The sequence below is a fragment of the Chelonia mydas genome, chromosome 1 (assembly GCF_015237465.2).
Source record: "Chelonia mydas isolate rCheMyd1 chromosome 1, rCheMyd1.pri.v2, whole genome shotgun sequence".
NCBI lineage: Eukaryota > Metazoa > Chordata > Testudines > Cheloniidae > Chelonia > Chelonia mydas.
This window is the reverse complement of record NC_057849.1, coordinates 200,549,264-200,567,331: the sequence shown is the minus strand read 5'-3', so window position 1 is coordinate 200,567,331 and position 18,068 is coordinate 200,549,264. Positions and strand designations below refer to the sequence as shown.

The window sequence follows — 18,068 nt, the reverse complement described above, 5'->3', positions numbered from 1 at the left end:
TAACTTATTCAGAGTCACATGAGTCACCAGCACAGCCGGGAACGAGGACCAAGAATCCCAACTCCTTGGCTCTTGCTCTAACCACTAAGCCCTACTTCAAAGCAATTCCATTGCTTTGCTAACAGGCTGCAGGAGACTGTTCATATATCCATTTAAACCAGCAGACACTAATCTCTCCATCTGCAGTAGATCTGTGCGTGCCACAGGGATCTGGACAGGATACATTTGACAGATGTTTAATCCAGACACTAGTTGATAGCATCTTCCCTAAAAAGTCATTCCCTCCCCCAGCCTGAGGAGTCATCAGTTTCATGGGGTGAGGGAACCAGAAATAAGTCTTCTCCCCCACAAAAAAGTTCTAGCCAGTGTGACCTGGCCTTTCCCACACCTGAGAGAGGCAGGTACCTCAGCACAAGGGGTGGGGCTGTCAGGCGTGAGTCATACAACTAAGGGTATCAAATGACATCTAGGAGGTGCCGGAGTGCTAAGAAGATCTAATAACTTTTAGGCACCACGGCCCCACCTGGACACCTATAAAGTAGAGCATACCACCCACCACCACCTGAAGCAGCAAATAATCCAGAAACCAAACTAAGTACATTAGTAACAATACAGAGCAACTGAAAAGGCAGCCAAAGCTTACACATGGGGCTGACAGCAGCAGAAACAAATACTACAGAGTGCGTGTCTTCTGTTACCCTAAGAGGGGAGAGAGAAGCTGGGACAGCTCTTTCACAAGGAGCTAGTGCCACATCCTGGGAGCTGCCACAGCAACAGCTTGCTCATCTGTGTACCTAGGGCATGCAAACAGAACCCCTTCACATCAAGTAGCGTCAGGCTCCAGGTGCACAACAGGACAAGCCTTGAACATAGCCCCCGCCGTCTTGATCACAGGCTTGCCAAGCCAAATCATCAGTTTGAAAAAAATTCTAATCTCATCAACTGCTGATCACTTACAGACAGGACCCCTTTCCCCCTGGCTACCCAATGCAGGAGCATTTAGGGATTCTTCAGGCAGTCCCAATGCTGGCTCTTCATAGGAAGAGAAGAGAGGAAGGCAAGGACTAGAGGAGATCTGCATTCAATCCCCAGCTCTACTGGCCCTTACCGTGGGCAAATCACAGCCTTTGTACCTGTTCCACAAGCTGTGAAGCTGGAACATTCCTTTCCTACCCCACTGGGGAGCTGACAGGTTTAATCTTTTCTTCATGAAGGACTTAGAGAGCCTCAGGTGGGGAAGGTTAGAGAAACCCACTGGATATCACAATAAAAAAAAACATGCTCCACGGATTGCATTCTCTGCTATTGCACTTGGATCTTGACACAGATTTCCAGACATTCCCCTGCCCCCAAGAACTTTCAACCTACCTCAGGTGCCCCAAGCTATAATATCGCGACTCTCCGTCTGTCGACCGCACCACCTTGACCGTGAACATGGGCTGCAGTTGCCTCAGCTCCAGCAGCACAATGGCTAGGTAGTGAATGAAGAGGAGAGCATCTACGAGAGACACTGCATACTGCACTATCCCCTGGTAATTGGTGTCCTTGGAGTCCAAGATGCGGACGCCATAGAAGAGCCAGTAGGAAAAAACAAACAGGAATATAAGGACCAACAAGAGGGCCCGGAACATGAACACTCTTGGTATATCCGCCTTTGGCTGACGGAAGAACAGAGCCCAGGTCCCAATCAGAAGAATCAGGAGTTTAAAAGCCACAGAGATGAACAGTCCCTCGCAGACAGTGCCACATGGCTCCAGTTCATCCCGCCACAGGATCTGGGGTAAGAGAATGAAGGCAATGGGGGTAAGGAAGACGAGGAGTCCAAGGACAGCAGCCACTGTTAAACCAAGGTAGCGTTTGCAATCCAAGCCAACACTGTCCTCCAGATCCTTACTGATCCTGGCAATGTCCTCCTGGGAGATGCTGTGCTCCGAGGTGCCTGTGATAGCTGTTGTGGTCTCACCCCAGTTGTCATCCTGAAAGGGAAAGAGAATAAGGAAACATCAGTTTATATCAATTCCTGATATTCTGCGTTTAGAAGCCAAAGGGCCACATGGTCACCAAAGAGGACTGGAAACTGCCACAACACAGCTGAACAGCAGGTTTAGAATCCCCCAAAAATGTATTCAACGATAATGTGAGAGGGTGGGAAGCAGGGGTAAATGGTCTAACCGAGTTTGGAATTTTTTCTTGCATCTACAGCCCCAGGAGAGATGACTCAACATAAGAACGGCTGTACTGGGTCAGACCAATGGTCCATTTAGCCCAGGATCCTGTCTTCTGACAGTGGCCAATGTCAGGTGCCCCAGAGGGAATGAACAGAACACGGCAATCATCAAATGTTCCATCCCCTGTTGCCCACTCCCAGTTTCTGGCTAACAGAGACTGTGGACACTCAGAACATGGTTTTCTATCCCTTCCCATCCTGGCTAATAGCCACTGATGGACCTAACTTCCATGAATTTATCTAGTTCTTTTTTGAACCCTGTTATAGTCTTGGCCTTCATAACAACTTTACATGCTGATTACCGTGCATGGGTCTTTCCTTTCAGTTCCCTGAAAGACAATCAAATACCCTGCCCAATCTGTAGGGACAACAAAGATTATATGTTACGGTGTGAGTGTGAGTAGAAGGAAGGAAGGGGATTCATGAAGGGAGAAAGATTGGGAGCATTTGCTCCTGCTACTTAGAGATCTGGAGAACAAGCCCTGATAAAGATAGCCAGAGTTAAAAATAGAGGAGCCCACCTCCTGCAGATACAGAACATTCTGTAAATGCAGGAACTAGTGCTCTTCCAGTCCGCAAGTATTTATAAGTGCAGTGCAGAATCCACCTGCAAGAGAAATTCTGTTTCAATGGTCAGCAATGAGTCGAGTGCAATTATGGTTATAGTGAAACCTCATCCATGGTTTGCACTTTCACTGCATATTTTCTCAGTCTCCCTCACTAGTGGAGGAAACATTACACACATCCTCTGCTGAACTGTTTTAGCCAATGTTTGGTAAGCTAACAACCAACTCTCCAGTAATTTGAGGTGCTGGGCCACGTGACTCTGTGGGATTCTACAACACTTGTGAGCTCCTATATTAAAGTACTGGATGTGTCCAAAAGCTGTTCAACCTGAAGCCAGCATATTTGAAAAGTAGAGACAATTGCCAAAGAGTCAAATTTCAGTCTACAATAAAGTTGTCTGAAAGTCAGCAATAAAAGGATTCCAACTTCAGAGAACTTCTGCCACAGAGATCCTTCCTACTCCATGAACACACCTACACAAGGTCAGATTAACTCTTTATCCTTGTATGTATGGATCTGACGTGGAGCTGCTGTTCAGGGACTGACTCAGACTTCTGAAGACTTGACAATTTACACCAGTGCATTCTAAACTGCATTAAAACTTCTAGACAGTAGGTAGATTCCTTCATTCCACCCAGTGGCACCTTAAGCCTTTATAGTCACCCAGTCAGTCATTAGCACCCCAACATGGTTTTTGGAAGAGAAAAAGATATCCCAGTGCAAGTGTGTCTGTGACTGATAGGAGAAAACCCTCTGGGCTTCTGCATGGAAATATGCTGACAAAAGTGTTTTAACAAACAGGCTTAACTTAATTGACAGAGGCAGTGATGTTGCGTTGTTCTTGTACTGTGGTTTCAGGGCCTCCATCTAATCTCCATCAGCCCAGTATCTAATAAAATCATCACAATCACTTCTCAAAAGAGTTATAAAAAAGATTAAGTCTAAAAGAATCCTTGTAACAGGAGCAGACTGAGGCAGCATAATTGTTTAGAATAGCTCCAAGAATTTTCACTTCTGGTGCAATTTGAGACATTAAAATCTTGGGCCTAAAGCACTAAGGTTTTAAAAGGAGAGTGAGAGACCAACCACAGCCAGCATCTTGAAACAGCCTCAGCAACATTAACACTTTTTGTAAAAACAGGCCCTGGAAAGGCCTAACGAGTTCTCAAATGGAGTGCAGTACTAGAGTACTCTGCCTTCTGCTAGCACCTTCCATATGATGATCTAGGCATTGTCGACTCTTAACCCCTCTCCCACTCAGTGAGGTGGACCAATATAATTACCCCCATTTTACAGATGGAAAAACAGTGACAGAGGGGGAACTGACTTGCCAAGATCACAGCAAGCCAGGGCTAAAGCCTAAAACAGAACAACACACAAGCCCTGGTTCCCAGCCTCACTGCTGTAACAGTTCTTCCCATTTTAAATGGTATTACCAAGAGTTCATGCAGTCAAGTGGAGCTACCGGGCTAAAAATTTGTGCTGAAAACCTGCTGGAGCATAATGTCTTTGAGTTGCTAAGAGACAATCCTTCTTGTATTGTTTCTGTATTTTTCTTCGCTTTTTAGTTTACATTACTAGAGAGATTTGCATGAAGATAAAGACTTGTTTCTTAAAAACTCATCAGCATATTTTGCCCCACCTGACACAAACTCACCCATTCACAACTGCTTAACTGGCAGTTTGTGAAAGCTATTGTCCTAAAAAACAAAGAAGGTTTATTTATGTACCTCCATTTGGCACCCTCTGCAGTGGCATCTGGGTGCTCTAACAACTATTAATGCGTACATTGCTGGCAGGGAAGAGGCAGCAGACTGAGGTCTGGTCTACATAACTACGGCGCTCATGGGATGTGAAAAATCCACAGCCCTGAGTGAAGTAGTTATACGAACCTAACCCCCACCTGCCCGCTTCCCCCCCTCCCTCTCCCCACCCGTAGACAGTGCTACATCAGCGGGAAAGCTTGGTGTAGGAGCATCTTCATTAAAGCGCTACAGCGGTGCAGCTTTTTTTAAGTGTAGACAGGCCAATTCCCTGACAGAGTTCCTGGTTTTGTGTAATGGCATCAGTACTAACCTAAAAAGTGCATGCAGATGAAGAGTGAAACGTAGGATGCACTGAAACACTATTTGGACACTATTCCAAGTTTGTCTTGAAGTGTCACAGCTCTTTAAGGCCACTATTCACGCAGTATGACTGCTTCAAACTGTGGAGCTCCCAGTATAGAAGGGCCTCTGTTCTGATCCAGATGTAATATAGAAACAGTATCTTTCTATTCTTTGCCTGACCTAGTGTCCATATACCTACTGCATGGACTCAATTTTTTGCTGTCACTCCTTTTTCTTATATTTATTGTACATTGTCTCTTGCTTTCCTCCCTCCACTCAGCATCTTGGTCGCCTGTTCTGTTACTCTTGGAAAGAGTTCTTTTTTAAAAGGTCTAGATTTTTTTTAAAATGGCATGTCGCTCAGCCGAAAAGCGAAGGGGGCTGGGTTGGGTAACTATCCTTGATCAGTGGTAAAAACAGCTGGCTTGGTACGTTTGGCAGGACACAAAGCACCTGTGGTTCAGTAGTAGGTGCTCTTCGAAATCAATAGTGAGCTAAAGCCCTCAGTGTGGCCAGACAGGGCATTGTACTACTGAAAGTGATGCTTTCAGAAGAGACAAAACAAAAGTCCTGACAGCTTGTAAGCTCAAAGGTCCCATACCTTTTAATACAAGCGTGGAGGTATAACTGGATCATTGCATTCTGCCTCTCTAAAAGCCTGTGACCATTTCAATTCTTCGTATTTATCTTTAAATCATGTGGTGTGCTCTGTTAAATTGCTACCACATCCCACCACAGAAGTGGCTACATCTTGGTGGTAGGTGAAGTGATGCAGTCCCTATAGATAGAGAGTTTTGCAAAGCAGTTTAAGGCCTGAAAAAAAAACCCCAACAGCATTAACTATGATCCAAAGGGACCCGCGAGCCATACCTGCCTGCTACCAAGAGTGCAACGAACACATTTCCATCAGCACGCAGGCAGGCAAAGACAGTCACCAAAGCAGAATGCTGTCCCACAGCCCACACTTCGCCCATCCACGTCTCCATCTGCTTCCCGTTCCTTACCTGACCCTCTTCTGTCCGAGAGGCATCATTCCCCAGCAGCGGTTCTGCGGGAGGCGTCTGGATGGTGACTGATTTCTCTGACCTACTGCCATCTTTACTCCGCGGCGATTTGTGCCTGTCCCGACTCCTTTCCCATAAATAAAGGCAAGGGGAGAAGAAGATTACAGGACCCAATCACCAGAAGGCATCACAGACTCAGCCCTCCTAGTGAGATCTACCCACTTTATTAACCTCCTGTAAATCAAGAGGTGCCCTCGCCTCTTGCCAGTCACCTTTGCGATACAACCTTCCAGAACATAAACTCCACCTGCTATGCCTCCAAGAAGGGTGGGAGCCAACGTAGATCCCACGTCTGCAGATGGTTTCTGGCAATAAGATTGTAGAGGACTCGCTCCACCGAGGAGCCTGCACCTGCCCATACAACATGACCCTCTTTCCAAACTTTAAAGGACAGCCTGATTCCAGGTGCCATCTTGCATGCCAGTCCCCCCAGGGCACGGCACATTAATTCGGTGCTCACAGAGAGCTCAGCACTGTATAGGACAGTCCCCAGCCTAGAGGACTTAAATTAGAAGCTTTGTACCTATTTCTTCCCTTCTCAATCCCTGGTCACAAACTCCTCCTAGCCCAGCAACATCAGAAAAGGCCTGGAGAAGGGGAAAGCCTCCCACACGTATCCTCAGTGTAAACTCAGGGAGTACTCCCTCTCCCCTAAGGATTTCAGTGGGAGATTGGGGGGTGGCGGGGAGAAGAGGGGGGTCAGTAATCAAGCTGTCTCAAGGGGGCTGAGGTAGTACTAAAGGGAGCACTGACAGCAATATTTAGACTAAGATCTTCAGGACAGGGAATGTCTGGGTCCATACAGCACCTAGCACAATGGGGCCCTGATCTCAGATGGAACCTGTTAGCGGCTGCCATAATACATATATATATATATATATATATATATATATATATATATATATAAGCCGCAGACAAACTTTGATTTTTAGCTGTTTTTCTAAACACCTGAATTACCCACAAAAGGTATTAACTGAGGGGGAAGGCAGCTGAGGGGAAGAGAGACTTTGCCCCTAGCTGAGAAAGACAAACAGGAGTGGAAAAAAGGAGAAGGAATAGCAAGAACTTTTTAAAAAGCTGGTCAGTCCTCCATCTGGGGACTCTATCCAGCCCTCTCAGTTAATGACCGAACTAACCGAGTTCTTTCCATCTCCACTTTCCGTGGCCCTATTCCTAGTGTCCCGAGAGAGAGAGAAAGTCGTCCCACACTTTGCCTCCTCTAGATCCACAGTGTTTTGGTCTGCGAGGGGCTTCAGCATGACCTACAGAAGAGGTCATGACACTGTGACACTGCCCAGCCTAAAGGACTAATTTGTTAATAACGGTTTCCATACCCTTGTCTGTGGGCTTTTTTGGAGTGACCTGAGTAGTGGGAATATCCCGAGTATGTCGATTCGGTATCCATGGCAGCAGACGCCTGCCCCCGCGCTGGAAGGGGCACTGATCGGCTTCCTTAGAGGGTGAGCAGCTGTTGCTCCTGAGGTGGGGTCCTCAGAGAAAGTACCTTCCTGGATACTCTCAGCGTCCCAATCATGAGTAGCTCCAAAACATCAGGCAGCCAATGACTTTCCACCTAAAGAAACTCTAAGGAGGGAAGAGCAGGTGCCTTAATCTTCAGTACCAACCTAGGAAAAAAGAAACAGATGGGCGTACAATACTGATACTCTACTAAGCAAAGCAGCCACATTCTGACCGTGGTAGGCCTCCTCCCTCCTTCCCCTGTAGCAGCTATCAATATTTGTCACACCTGTTCTAAGCATGTAAACTCCTGTGGAGAGATATCACATCTTTTTTGTTCTGTCCATATATTTGTGGAGTAATAAATTATAAAATAAGCAGTTCCTGCTACGCACAACGCAGCCTCATTTATCTCAAAGTCTCCAGGGGACAGCAGAATCTTTGGGTAAACAGAGGGGTCTGGTGAGGGAAAGGCAACGCAGCCCATGCCTGCGGCACAGTGGAGGACTGTAACTCACTCCTGGAAAATGCACAAAGATACAGTGGGTTCGAGTCTCCACCACCACCTCGCCTGTGCAAAGGAGATATAAAAACGTTACCAAGTCGCAGTGATAACATTTTACACTCACATTGCGCAGGTGCGTACCAGCGGGCAAGGCAAAAGAGAATCAGACCCACCGTGCCTGAACCTGAACTGTTTGCTAAAGTACAAGGTGTGTCCATTTTATTAGTATTACTAACTATAAAATACCATCGATTACAAGGCCTCCTATCACTTACCATCTACATGCTACTTGGGCTCTGAACTGCAGCTTTTTAAAAGTCACAGGAGTCAGGGTAGAGACTATTAGATCACATTTATTTTACACACACCCTGGATCTGTGCAAGATTTCTTTCCTGGAGTACATTTGGTATGGCATTCTGGCTTATGACATCTTTGTAACAAGCAGGAAAGGGAACATGCTTTGGAAAGAACAAGATATTGGAACAACAATCAAACATGTCCGATAGAGTCGGAGCTCTGTGCGAGGGACTGGTGGACACTAATCCCTTTCATTCTGGGGAACCCAAATTCCCACTTTGGATTAGGTTACAAGTTAAACTGATTAGCGGAGAGAGGAGCAATTTGCCAGTTTTTGCGATGCACACAATCAGGACTGTCACCACACAGATCCCCAGACTCTAGAATAGTAGGTGGCAGGACTGCAGCTCAAGACTGCGGGCCCTTGGCAGAGCTTGGTGTTTGGCATGAGGAAGGAGGGAGCAATCTTATACATTTCCTGCTCAGGCTATTCCTGCCTCTCATCAGCGTTGTGGCCTTTACTTTCATCGGTGTTACACTTATTTACAAGTTCTAAAATGAGAGAGTTTGCTTTCATTAAATCCTTCTATTATTTTCTGTTCACAGCAATCTTCAAACCTCTTGCAAGAAATATTCAACCTCCTTCAAAAGGAGCAAGAGTTGGCTTTTTAACTCATGTGGGCTAATCTTTTTAACACCTCATGTGCTAATTAGTGATGTAAGTGTACAGCACACACCACATTACACAGTATAAAGTGTGCAGAACAAAGAACAAAATGCTGGCCCCATGGAGTTCACAGTCTGATGGAACAAATGGGGACAATATTACAAAATGTTACATGGATGGTGGGAGCTGCAAGGCCTTTGTCAAATAGTTGGGCGCTTGCAGGAGTCATTTGAATGGAGAGGGCATTGGCTGTGTGCATGTTAATTGGGAGGGTGTTGCAGCTATAAGGCAGGAAGGTCTCCAAATGAAAGGAGGCACAAAGCTGGGTGGGATGCAGGAGGGTAGAGACCCAGGCAAGAGCAGAACCCTGCAGAGATCTGAAAGCGAGTAGGAGAGGCTTGAAGTATAGCCAGGAGAAGATCGGAAGCTAGTGCAGATGTGTGCGCAAGGATGGTGGTGAGAAGAAGACACCCTTACCAGAACATGATCAGTAGAAACCACCTACAGCCATAATCTGCAATTCCTGTAAATCAGCAACACTTGCATGCAATAGAGGAGGAACAACCTGAATTAGACAGAAGTTGCAATTAACAGGCATGGCCTCAAAGTCATTATTTCCAATCACAAATTGTTTGTGACCTTATTCAAATCTATTCTGTGAGGGCAGCTGTCCTCTCCACTAATACATGTGCCCCTACGATGGGATAACCACCCCAGGATAGAAATTACACTAGCTTCTACTATAGAGACTAACACTCTTACCTCTCAGAGGTTCTCCAGGCACTTTGTAAACATACATTACTTAAGTCTCAGAGCCTCCCTGGAAAGTCGGTATTATCCCCATTTTACAGATGGAGAAACTTAGGCATAGAGGGCAAGTGGTTTGCCCAGAGATCACACAGCAACTCAGTGGCAGAGCCAAGAACCCAACCCCTCCTCTAACTACAACCCTAAGGCAGTAACCAGTGCTGTGATGTAGCAATTCCTTGTGTGTTAGCAGTGGAGCTCCTGTTGAGGGGATGACGGCAGAGAGATAACACATGGTGTACTGCTTTACAGGCACGAGGATCTCTGTTGAGAGTCAACGTAGCATTTCAGCAGACCAACACTACAGCGAAAGTACCCAGGCTTTCCCCGCATGAATCAAGAGCGGGCAGTTCCCATTCTGAGGTAGGGAGAGGTGACACAAGGGATCAAGTGGAGAACACGCACCCTATACCAGGAAGTATTTTCATTAAGCTAACACAGAAACACCAGGGCAGGCAGGCAGGCACCCACTAAGTTGTGTGTGTGTGTGTGTATGTAAACAAAAGCAATGGTTGTGATGCAGCGCCACAAAAAGTCAACGAGAGGGTCCCAAAAAGTAAAACCTCTTGGATCAGTCACCACTAACAGCAATACCCTTAACGCGAGAGTTCTGCAACACCTCACAGCCTTGGCCACGCGACACTGACGGTTAAACAGAGCGCTCTGCCAAGGCTGCAGCAGGGCTGCTATGAATGGGCACTCTCTCTCCCAACTGAATTCAAACGGATAGAGAGACCACTGGCTTTGCCTATTAGCCAGCTAAGGGCACCCAAACTTTGGGCAACCCAGGGCTGCACTGGCAATTTTCCAGAAGCCTGAAGACCAGACCCAATTTGAGCAACACAGAGCAACACCACAGGCAACCTCCTTTGGAAGACTGCAGAGACCACAATCCTACAATGCTCCGTTGACATGGAGCATGCACACCCAAGTCAGGCAGGGACGGGTGTGCGGTATGTAGCCCACAGTAGGAAATGGCTAAGACCAGCTGGGATAAACTCCTAAGAACTGCCAATGGGGGTGAGAGAAAGGAAAAAAGAAGAGTCCCAAGGGAGGGCTAATTAGGTTGGGAAGCCATAAGAAGACAAAAAGAAAAGGAGGACTTGTGGCACCTTAGAGACTAACCAATTTATCTGAGCATCAGCTTTCGTGAGCTACAGCCCACTTCATCGGACTCACGCAGTGGCTCATGAAGCCATACGGCTAAATTCAGTGCCTTGTATAATGACAGGTTTCAGAGCAGCAGTGTTGTTAGTCTGTATCCGCAAAAAGAAAAGGAGGACTTGTGGCACCTTAGAGACTAACCAATTTATTAGAGCATCAGCTTTCGTGAGCTACAGTAGTCCTTGACTGGCAGGCCCAGAAAGTAATGGGAAGGCTCCTAAAATTAACATTCTGCACAGAGCGGACATGAGTGCAGCACCTAGCACAATGGGACCGAACCTGGTTGTGGCCTATAGATGCTATCACAATAAAAGTGACAATAAATCTCCTCATGGCCCTAGGGGATGGGCAACTGTACTGTACAGAAGCCTTATCTAGTCACAAGCTTGCACCAGTTTAAACCCCAATTTAAGTTCATCATCATGTGTGACTACTCAAGGATGCCCTGATTGTGTTCAGACACTTTGGACTGGCACTGAAGGAAGCCCTTTTGGGTACCAGAGTGTGGTGGGGCAGGACTTGGGTAGGACTTTGACTGTATGTGTCCTTTTCGCAGCCCATAAAGGTGTTTCAAACTTCATCCAGCTGCTGAGCACATGGGGATACAGAGCCCTGCTACGCTCCCTAAAGGGAAGGTGGTTATGCTGGCAAGAAGAGCACTAGCCCCTCACATCAAGATGAATCACTGCATATTAGATAAGACAGTCTCCACAGGGTACAGTAGAGATCTCTGTAATTGAGGTTGCTAAGTAACTCATTGTAACTCCCTAGTTTCACATGCTCATAAACCGCTCACAAAAATTTCTTCTTTGGAATGGCCATTTTCCTTGCTTAGGGCCCAAGCCTGCTGTTAGTGAAGTCAGTCTGTCATTGATTTCAAGAGAGCAAGGTCCCAGATCCAGGCCATTACCAAAAAGGTTGAGTTGAGTTGGTCGCATTCAGCCCTTTGATTTACAAATGTGAACAAAAATACCCAGCCTTCTACGCTACCCCACCAGTTTCCTCACCATTTCGAGGTTTGCTCATGGAGTGCTTGGGAAGATAATTCTAGATCAGCTCAGCTTTGAAGTTTCAAATTTAGTAAGGAATTAATCTTTATGCAGGTTTAGAACTTCTACTGAATTAGAGTTTGGCAGTTAGTTTGTGAAGTTACGTGCATTTAAAAATGCCATTTGGAGCATAAGCAGCAGAAAGCATCCACAAGTACACACATATTCAGCTAAGTGTGCAGTTGGCCTCAATATTTAAATGCCACCAACTGTGTATTGGCCAATGGAGGCCCATAAGCTGGCAAACAAGGGAAATTTCTCCCAATTTAATTTAGTAAAGACTTGGAAATTAAATACAAAAACCTAAAAGCTGTGTTAAGGCAATGTTAGGATTGCACAGCCAAAGACCAAGAGGCAGGAAATTTACAAGTTAAAAGTTCCTCCAGCAGCATTAACTTGGCTGCACAGTATATCTGTGGTGTTTCCCTATTCCTCTTTTCCTTAAGTGTAAAAGTCATGTAGTTTAATATATTAAATTGCACACTTAAGAACAAATAGAAAGAGCCACATATGAGCAACTTCACCAAATTAATGTGGCAAGAACATTAACTTCAGCAGTTCGTGACTCAAGCCCCAATCCAGAAATCACACCCACCAGGGCAGAATGGTCTGTCCACGTGAATCCAGTTGTAGGACTCGGGACTTTCATTTTAAGTGCGCAACCCCCATTACGTACTTTTTTTGCACTTGAGTTTGTGGCACGTTTCAGCTTTCACTCTGGCAGCAGCTTTTTTATTTCCGATATCTAAGTTAAGGCCTTCACATTATATGGCATGGATCTTCCTGCAGGAGGAGAGTCTGAATTTGTTTTAAATAGGTAATACAAACACATGGGTGAATCATTTGAACATGTATTACAGGTCCAAAAATGCAGCAGTGCTGTTTGCTTTGTAACAAACGGAAGTGTTTGCCAAGCAAAAGATTTGAGTTACAGCCCACACCATGTGCAGCCGCTAGACTGCGTCCTGAAAAGCTCCTACCGGGCTTTCTTTAGGGCCCCGGCTAGTTACTCAGCAGCGCTTCATTGCAGCCTTCTCCAAATTTTTGGAAGCTGAGTCTGTACCTCTTAGTTTGCATACCCCCCACGCCCCTAATCTTTTGTGGTATCCTTGGGGAGGAGGGCACAACCCACACTTTAGGAAACACTGGTCTTCATTATATGATCTATGCTTTCATGAGCAGTGACATAGTGAACGACATTGACATTTAAAGGGTCCTGGCCTCCGAGTTAGCCTTTGTTGAAACGAACAGGGCAGGTCAACCTTGGAGCCATTGTTTCAGGCCCTCGGCAAACTCAGGCATAGTAATCTGCATTGGTTATACAAAGGTCACATTTTCAAGGTTTTCTCTGAAACCGTAATAGCTAGACTTTTGGGGGTTCTTCTAAATGAAAGCTGAGACTCTGGAGAACAACTGAGATGTCTGTTTGTACCCCATCCTTTGTGCAACTTACACTTCAACTACAGGGGGTGGAACTGGGCAACCCAGCTGGGCTTCATAACATGCACCTCTTACAGGGGCTCCCCATCCTTTTGAAAGTAGAATTTCACTGGCTTTGCAATGTCCTCAGTAACGATGGAGGAAGTGGCAGGATTTGCTCCAAAGAGAAGTGTAAACTCCTTCTATTCATCTCAATGGGACAGTAAACCTGAAGTGATGGTAAGCAATTTATTTGCAAAAAATATTACCCATAGCACCCAGTCAGCCCTTTCTTCTTCTGTTGGAGCACTAGATACCCAAGGTACCAGCAGCCACTATTATTTTAACCACTCTTTCATGCAAACACTGCTCTGATCAGGGTCAGATGTTATGGTGCTTAGATTGTTAGTGGCTATCTGGAGCCCTGAATGCACTAACCTTCACTCCAATGGTGGAGGCGAAAGGACAATAGCAAACATGGGAATTTAGAAGCAGTATCCTAACTTAGACACAGTCTGTATATCTGCTTAGTTTTCATGCTCCTGGCTGATAGCCATCGGCGGTTAGCTACCTCTCTGTGTGGCTGAATGTGGGCTGGAAATCCTTCCAGAATTTTGACTTGCAAGAAGTTTTTTTTAAATAGGAGGTTTTCTGTAACTCTATTCACCATTTATTTTAAAGATTAACAAGTTAAATTACTATAGGACCAATACTGGTCTCAGCTTTGCAGCCAGTTATATATTCAAACCCCAAAAGGAGTAAAAAGCCAAGCCTCTTTAAAATCAAATTCTTAGAAGGTTAAATACTCAGCAACTATGAGGCAAGAATTACTAACCCAAACAGCAAAATACAATTCTTCTCCCACTAATCAAAACTATTTCCCTAACTGATATTCTAACGCTATGTACAATTGTTAGTTCTGCCTCCCTAGAGTAATAAAGCTGATGACCTGTCACTTGCACCTTCAGGAAAGGTAGCTAAAGAGCTCAGCCTTTGGTGCAAGAATGGTTATTTTGAACCATTAAGTAACATTCTAAACAAAGAAATTAAGTCTTTTTTTTTTTAGCACCCATTCAAAGTTCGCAATTGTTACAACAAACTGGCAAAAGTAATAACTCAGTCTTCTGAGGGGACACAATCACCACCTATATTGCTAAAAACTAAAAGGAGTGTCCCCTGCAGCCCAAGTGCAGGCCTGTGCTTTCGGAGCAGAAGGATCTCAGGTTTCTCTCTATCACTGAAAGGCTGTAAGTTGCCATGGTCTAAACTTAACAGACAGCCATGCAGACCTGTGTAGCCATGAATTGTCACATTAGTCCAAGTGATCAAACTAAGTTCTGTATAACTAGATCACATTATGCTTTACTAGCTTTTTTGTCTTATACACCTACCCAAACAGACTTGGAATTTAAACAACTTAAACGTCATCCAGGGAATTAAGATATATTTGCAGAGCACTGAACTCAGTTTTAATTCACTGATTTATTAATCAATGACTAATTTGCTCCAAACACAGGGCTTTAAAAATTCACTTGCCATTGGTGAGTGGGACGCTTTCCCTGGCAACCCTGCGCAGGGCAGTGCTGCCTTCCCAGGTCTGCAGGCAAGCCCCAGTGTGCCTAAGCCGCTGCTCATAGCCCTGCCTGAAGTTAGCAAGATTCCAGTTGTGTGCACTGCTGTTATTCAGGACTGTGTGGGCAGCAATGCCAAACGACAAGACTCTGGTCCGATTTATGCCGCTGCATGGGAAAGCTCTGAGCAACAAAGGCAGAAGATCTAGGAAACAGAGGCTGGGGCAACCCTTGCAGCAGCCAGGAGGCTGGGGGGGGAGGAGAAGTGACAAAAAGCTCCTTCTCCCTTCCACAAGGAGCGTGGAGTGCCCAAACGGATCAGGCACCTACTAGCCAGGATGTGCAAGTGAAGTACACGCTGGCGGGTAGCTGAGACCCACAGAAGCCCGGTTACTGCTTCCCCGACCCTGGTTTAACACAGGCAGCGAGATGCCTGCCAGCCTGAGCCGAGGGGCCACCCAGCCTTGAGCTCAGATGCAGCCCAGCAGCTAAGAACCATCCTCCATGCCGGGCGGCCCCCGATGGGAGAGGGGCTGTGGCCCGCCAGCCCCCAGGCACAGAGCACGCCCGGCTGGGGCCGAGGGCTGAACAGGCCCGGCAGGGGGCTGCTGGAGGAGGAAGCCGGGGAAGGGGTGGCACGGCCGCAGCCCCCTGGGGCTACCTGCCCCGCGGGGGGAGGGCTGAGGGGCGCAAGCCGCAGCGGGACCCCCGCCCCCCCGGGGGAGGGGATGTGGGGCCAGCCCGGGGAGGCGAGAGCAGCCCCGGGGGTGCTGGGCGCGTGCAGGGCAGAGCCCCGGGGAAGCCCCGGCCCCGCGGCGGGCAGCGCTGCGGAGGGGGAGCCCGCGCCCCGCGGCGGGCCGGGGGAGCCCCAGGCAGGGGGAGCCGGGCCGCCCGCACCCACCTCTCGCGGCCGCTCCATGCTGCTCCCGGTACCAGCCCCGCTGCTGCAGTTGCTAGCGCCGCCGCTTTCCGCTTCCTGTGCCCAGCACCGCCCCGCCCCACCGCAGGGACCAGCCCCCCAGGACTAGCCGCCCTGCAGTCCGCCTGCCGGCCCCACAGCCCCCTCCGGGACCCACCGCCTGCTGGGACATCTCCCCCCCCCCCCATTCCGCACAGCCGCTCCAGGGCCCCCCGACCTGCTGGGACCGCCCCCTGCCGCCCAACCTCCTCCAGCCCCCCCGCCGTGGGACCACCCCTTGCTGCTCCCCCAGCCCCACTGGGACCTGCCCCAGGGCTGCTGGAACAATTTGTGTAGTGGGAGTGGTGAGAGCCATTGACTCCAGCTGTGAGCCCTGTATTTCATGGAAACCACTTGAAGCCAGGAGGTGAAGCAGCACCCCCAGTTCCAGCACCTTTGACCTGCCCTACTGCAAGCTTCCCTCAGGGCCCCCAGCATCCCTAACTATACCCCACCCCTTCCCCAGGACCACACTTTTACAGACACCCATACATAAGAGCAGCCCCTGCCCCTGCCCCTCACTCCCACTGCAACTCTCTTTAGGATTAGCCCTTCCAACACTATAACCTCCCCCCACAACCCCGAGCCCAGCCCCTTGCACCCCCACACTGCTGCATCCACCCCATGGATTCTTGCAACCTTCTCTCCTGCAGGATCAGCCCTCTCCACCCAGGGCTTGATTAATCACTAGGTACACAAGTGCCTACACTCTGGGGTCACTCGATATCACCATGTGCTGGAACCCTCACTCTACAGTATGAAGCAGTATGCTCCAACCCCAGAGGCTGCAGAGAGAACCCCAGACAGCACCCATTTCTCTTCAAAGGAATCCAAGGAGCCAGTAGATGCCACCAAGAGGCACTCCGCCTAGGTGCGTAAGAGCTAAAGGACCAGTAATAATCCCTGCGGTTGCAGAGCATGCCCCCTGCTTGCCCCATTATATTTTTTCCTCCTAGTTTGGTGGATACCCATTGTGGGCTAGTGGATATGGCACTAGACTGGGAGTCAGGAGGCTTGAGTTGTGTCCCTGGGTTTGCCACTGACCTCCTGTGTGACCTTAGGCAAGTCACTTCACCGCTCTGTGCCTCAGTTTCCCCCCCCACACACCTTTTGTGTGTCTTGTCCTATTTAGACTGTAAAGTTTTCAGTGGCAGAGCAAGCAATAGAATCAAGATCTCCTGGCTCCCTGTCTTGTCCTTTAACTACTAGAAAATGTTCTGTCCTTTAAAGGAAGCAGATATTTAAGATGTTTCTTCATGTTATATGTTAATGCAGGGTACTAGGTTATTGTAGTGTTAGTTGGGGGATGTTGGGTTATGTGTTTTTTCCTGCACCCTCTTCTGCCCCCCTTTGATCTATGATATTTGATCTATATCTTATGCTGGTTTATAATAGAACAAAGGCACAGAACTTATTAAGAGATTAAACTTTCATTTCACTCTGATTTGGTAGCTTGCTATACCTACTTTGCACTGGTGTATGCAGGGTATAACATGAGTGGAGTATCAATTTATTAACTCCATTTTATATGATGAGTGGAACACACATCTAAACTTGCCTGAGGGCAGCATATTGAATTGCATTCCAGACTAGTTGCTCTGCCCTGGAATAACACTTTGCTGAACGACCATCACAGAGCAATATTGAGTGAAGAACTCAAGTACTGGCCCACTCCTATAGAACAATGATTTTTCTATGGCAGGGTTTGCAGGTGGGGCAAGCTTAACAAAGGGGCAAGGGGGTTGGAGCTTCCCAGTTTGAGCATACGGCATAGAGGAGAGACCCTGCTTGAGAGCATGCCCAGTGACTCCATGACACAAACCCCAGACAGAACATAGGCAGAAAAGAGCCTTCCCCAGCTCATAGAACCAAGTTGACCATACCCCAGCACAGCTACCAGAACTGCCAACCATGGAGAAAAGCACCCACAGCTGGGAGCAATAAAGAAAGCAAACCCAGCTATAAAGGAAGGAGAGCAGATAGAGAAAGAGAAGGCAAAGGGGCAACAGCCTTACACCAAGCTGCTTTCAGGGGACCGATAGACTGCAAGCCTGAGGGTTTAAGGGCTGCTTGATTTATTTTATGTCAAGTTGATAAACTGGCCTAATCTGCGTTAAATAGAGGAAAGCCAGTTTGGCAGAAGTGGCCCACCCAAACAAGCCTGCACGCAGAACTTTGGACAGTAGATCTCAGGACTTTGCTTGTT

General features: G+C 47.5%; 1 protein-coding gene across 7 annotated transcripts in view; it reads right to left on the bottom strand.

The window, feature by feature from the left end:
• The window catches only part of VANGL1 (VANGL planar cell polarity protein 1), a 57,330-nt gene extending 41,311 nt beyond the window's left edge, over positions 1-16,019 (bottom strand). Inside the window, exons 1-5 of one of the 7 annotated variants that reach the window (XM_037909393.2) lie at positions 15,806-15,873; positions 9,372-9,459; positions 7,301-7,550; positions 5,907-6,033; positions 1,369-1,976 (exon numbers count right to left, since the gene is read on the bottom strand). In XM_037909393.2, the coding sequence (XP_037765321.1) occupies positions 1,369-1,976; positions 5,907-6,033; positions 7,301-7,371 (806 nt within the window). In that variant the 5' untranslated portion in view covers positions 7,372-7,550; positions 9,372-9,459; positions 15,806-15,873. Of the gene's footprint in view, positions 1-1,368; positions 1,977-5,906; positions 6,034-7,300; positions 7,592-9,371; positions 9,460-12,590; positions 12,707-15,805 lie in introns of those variants that run through there. The other 6 variants (XM_037909378.2, XM_037909383.2, XM_037909374.2 and 3 more) reach the window with 6 other exon arrangements.
• Between the last annotated feature and the right edge of the window lie 2,049 nt (positions 16,020-18,068).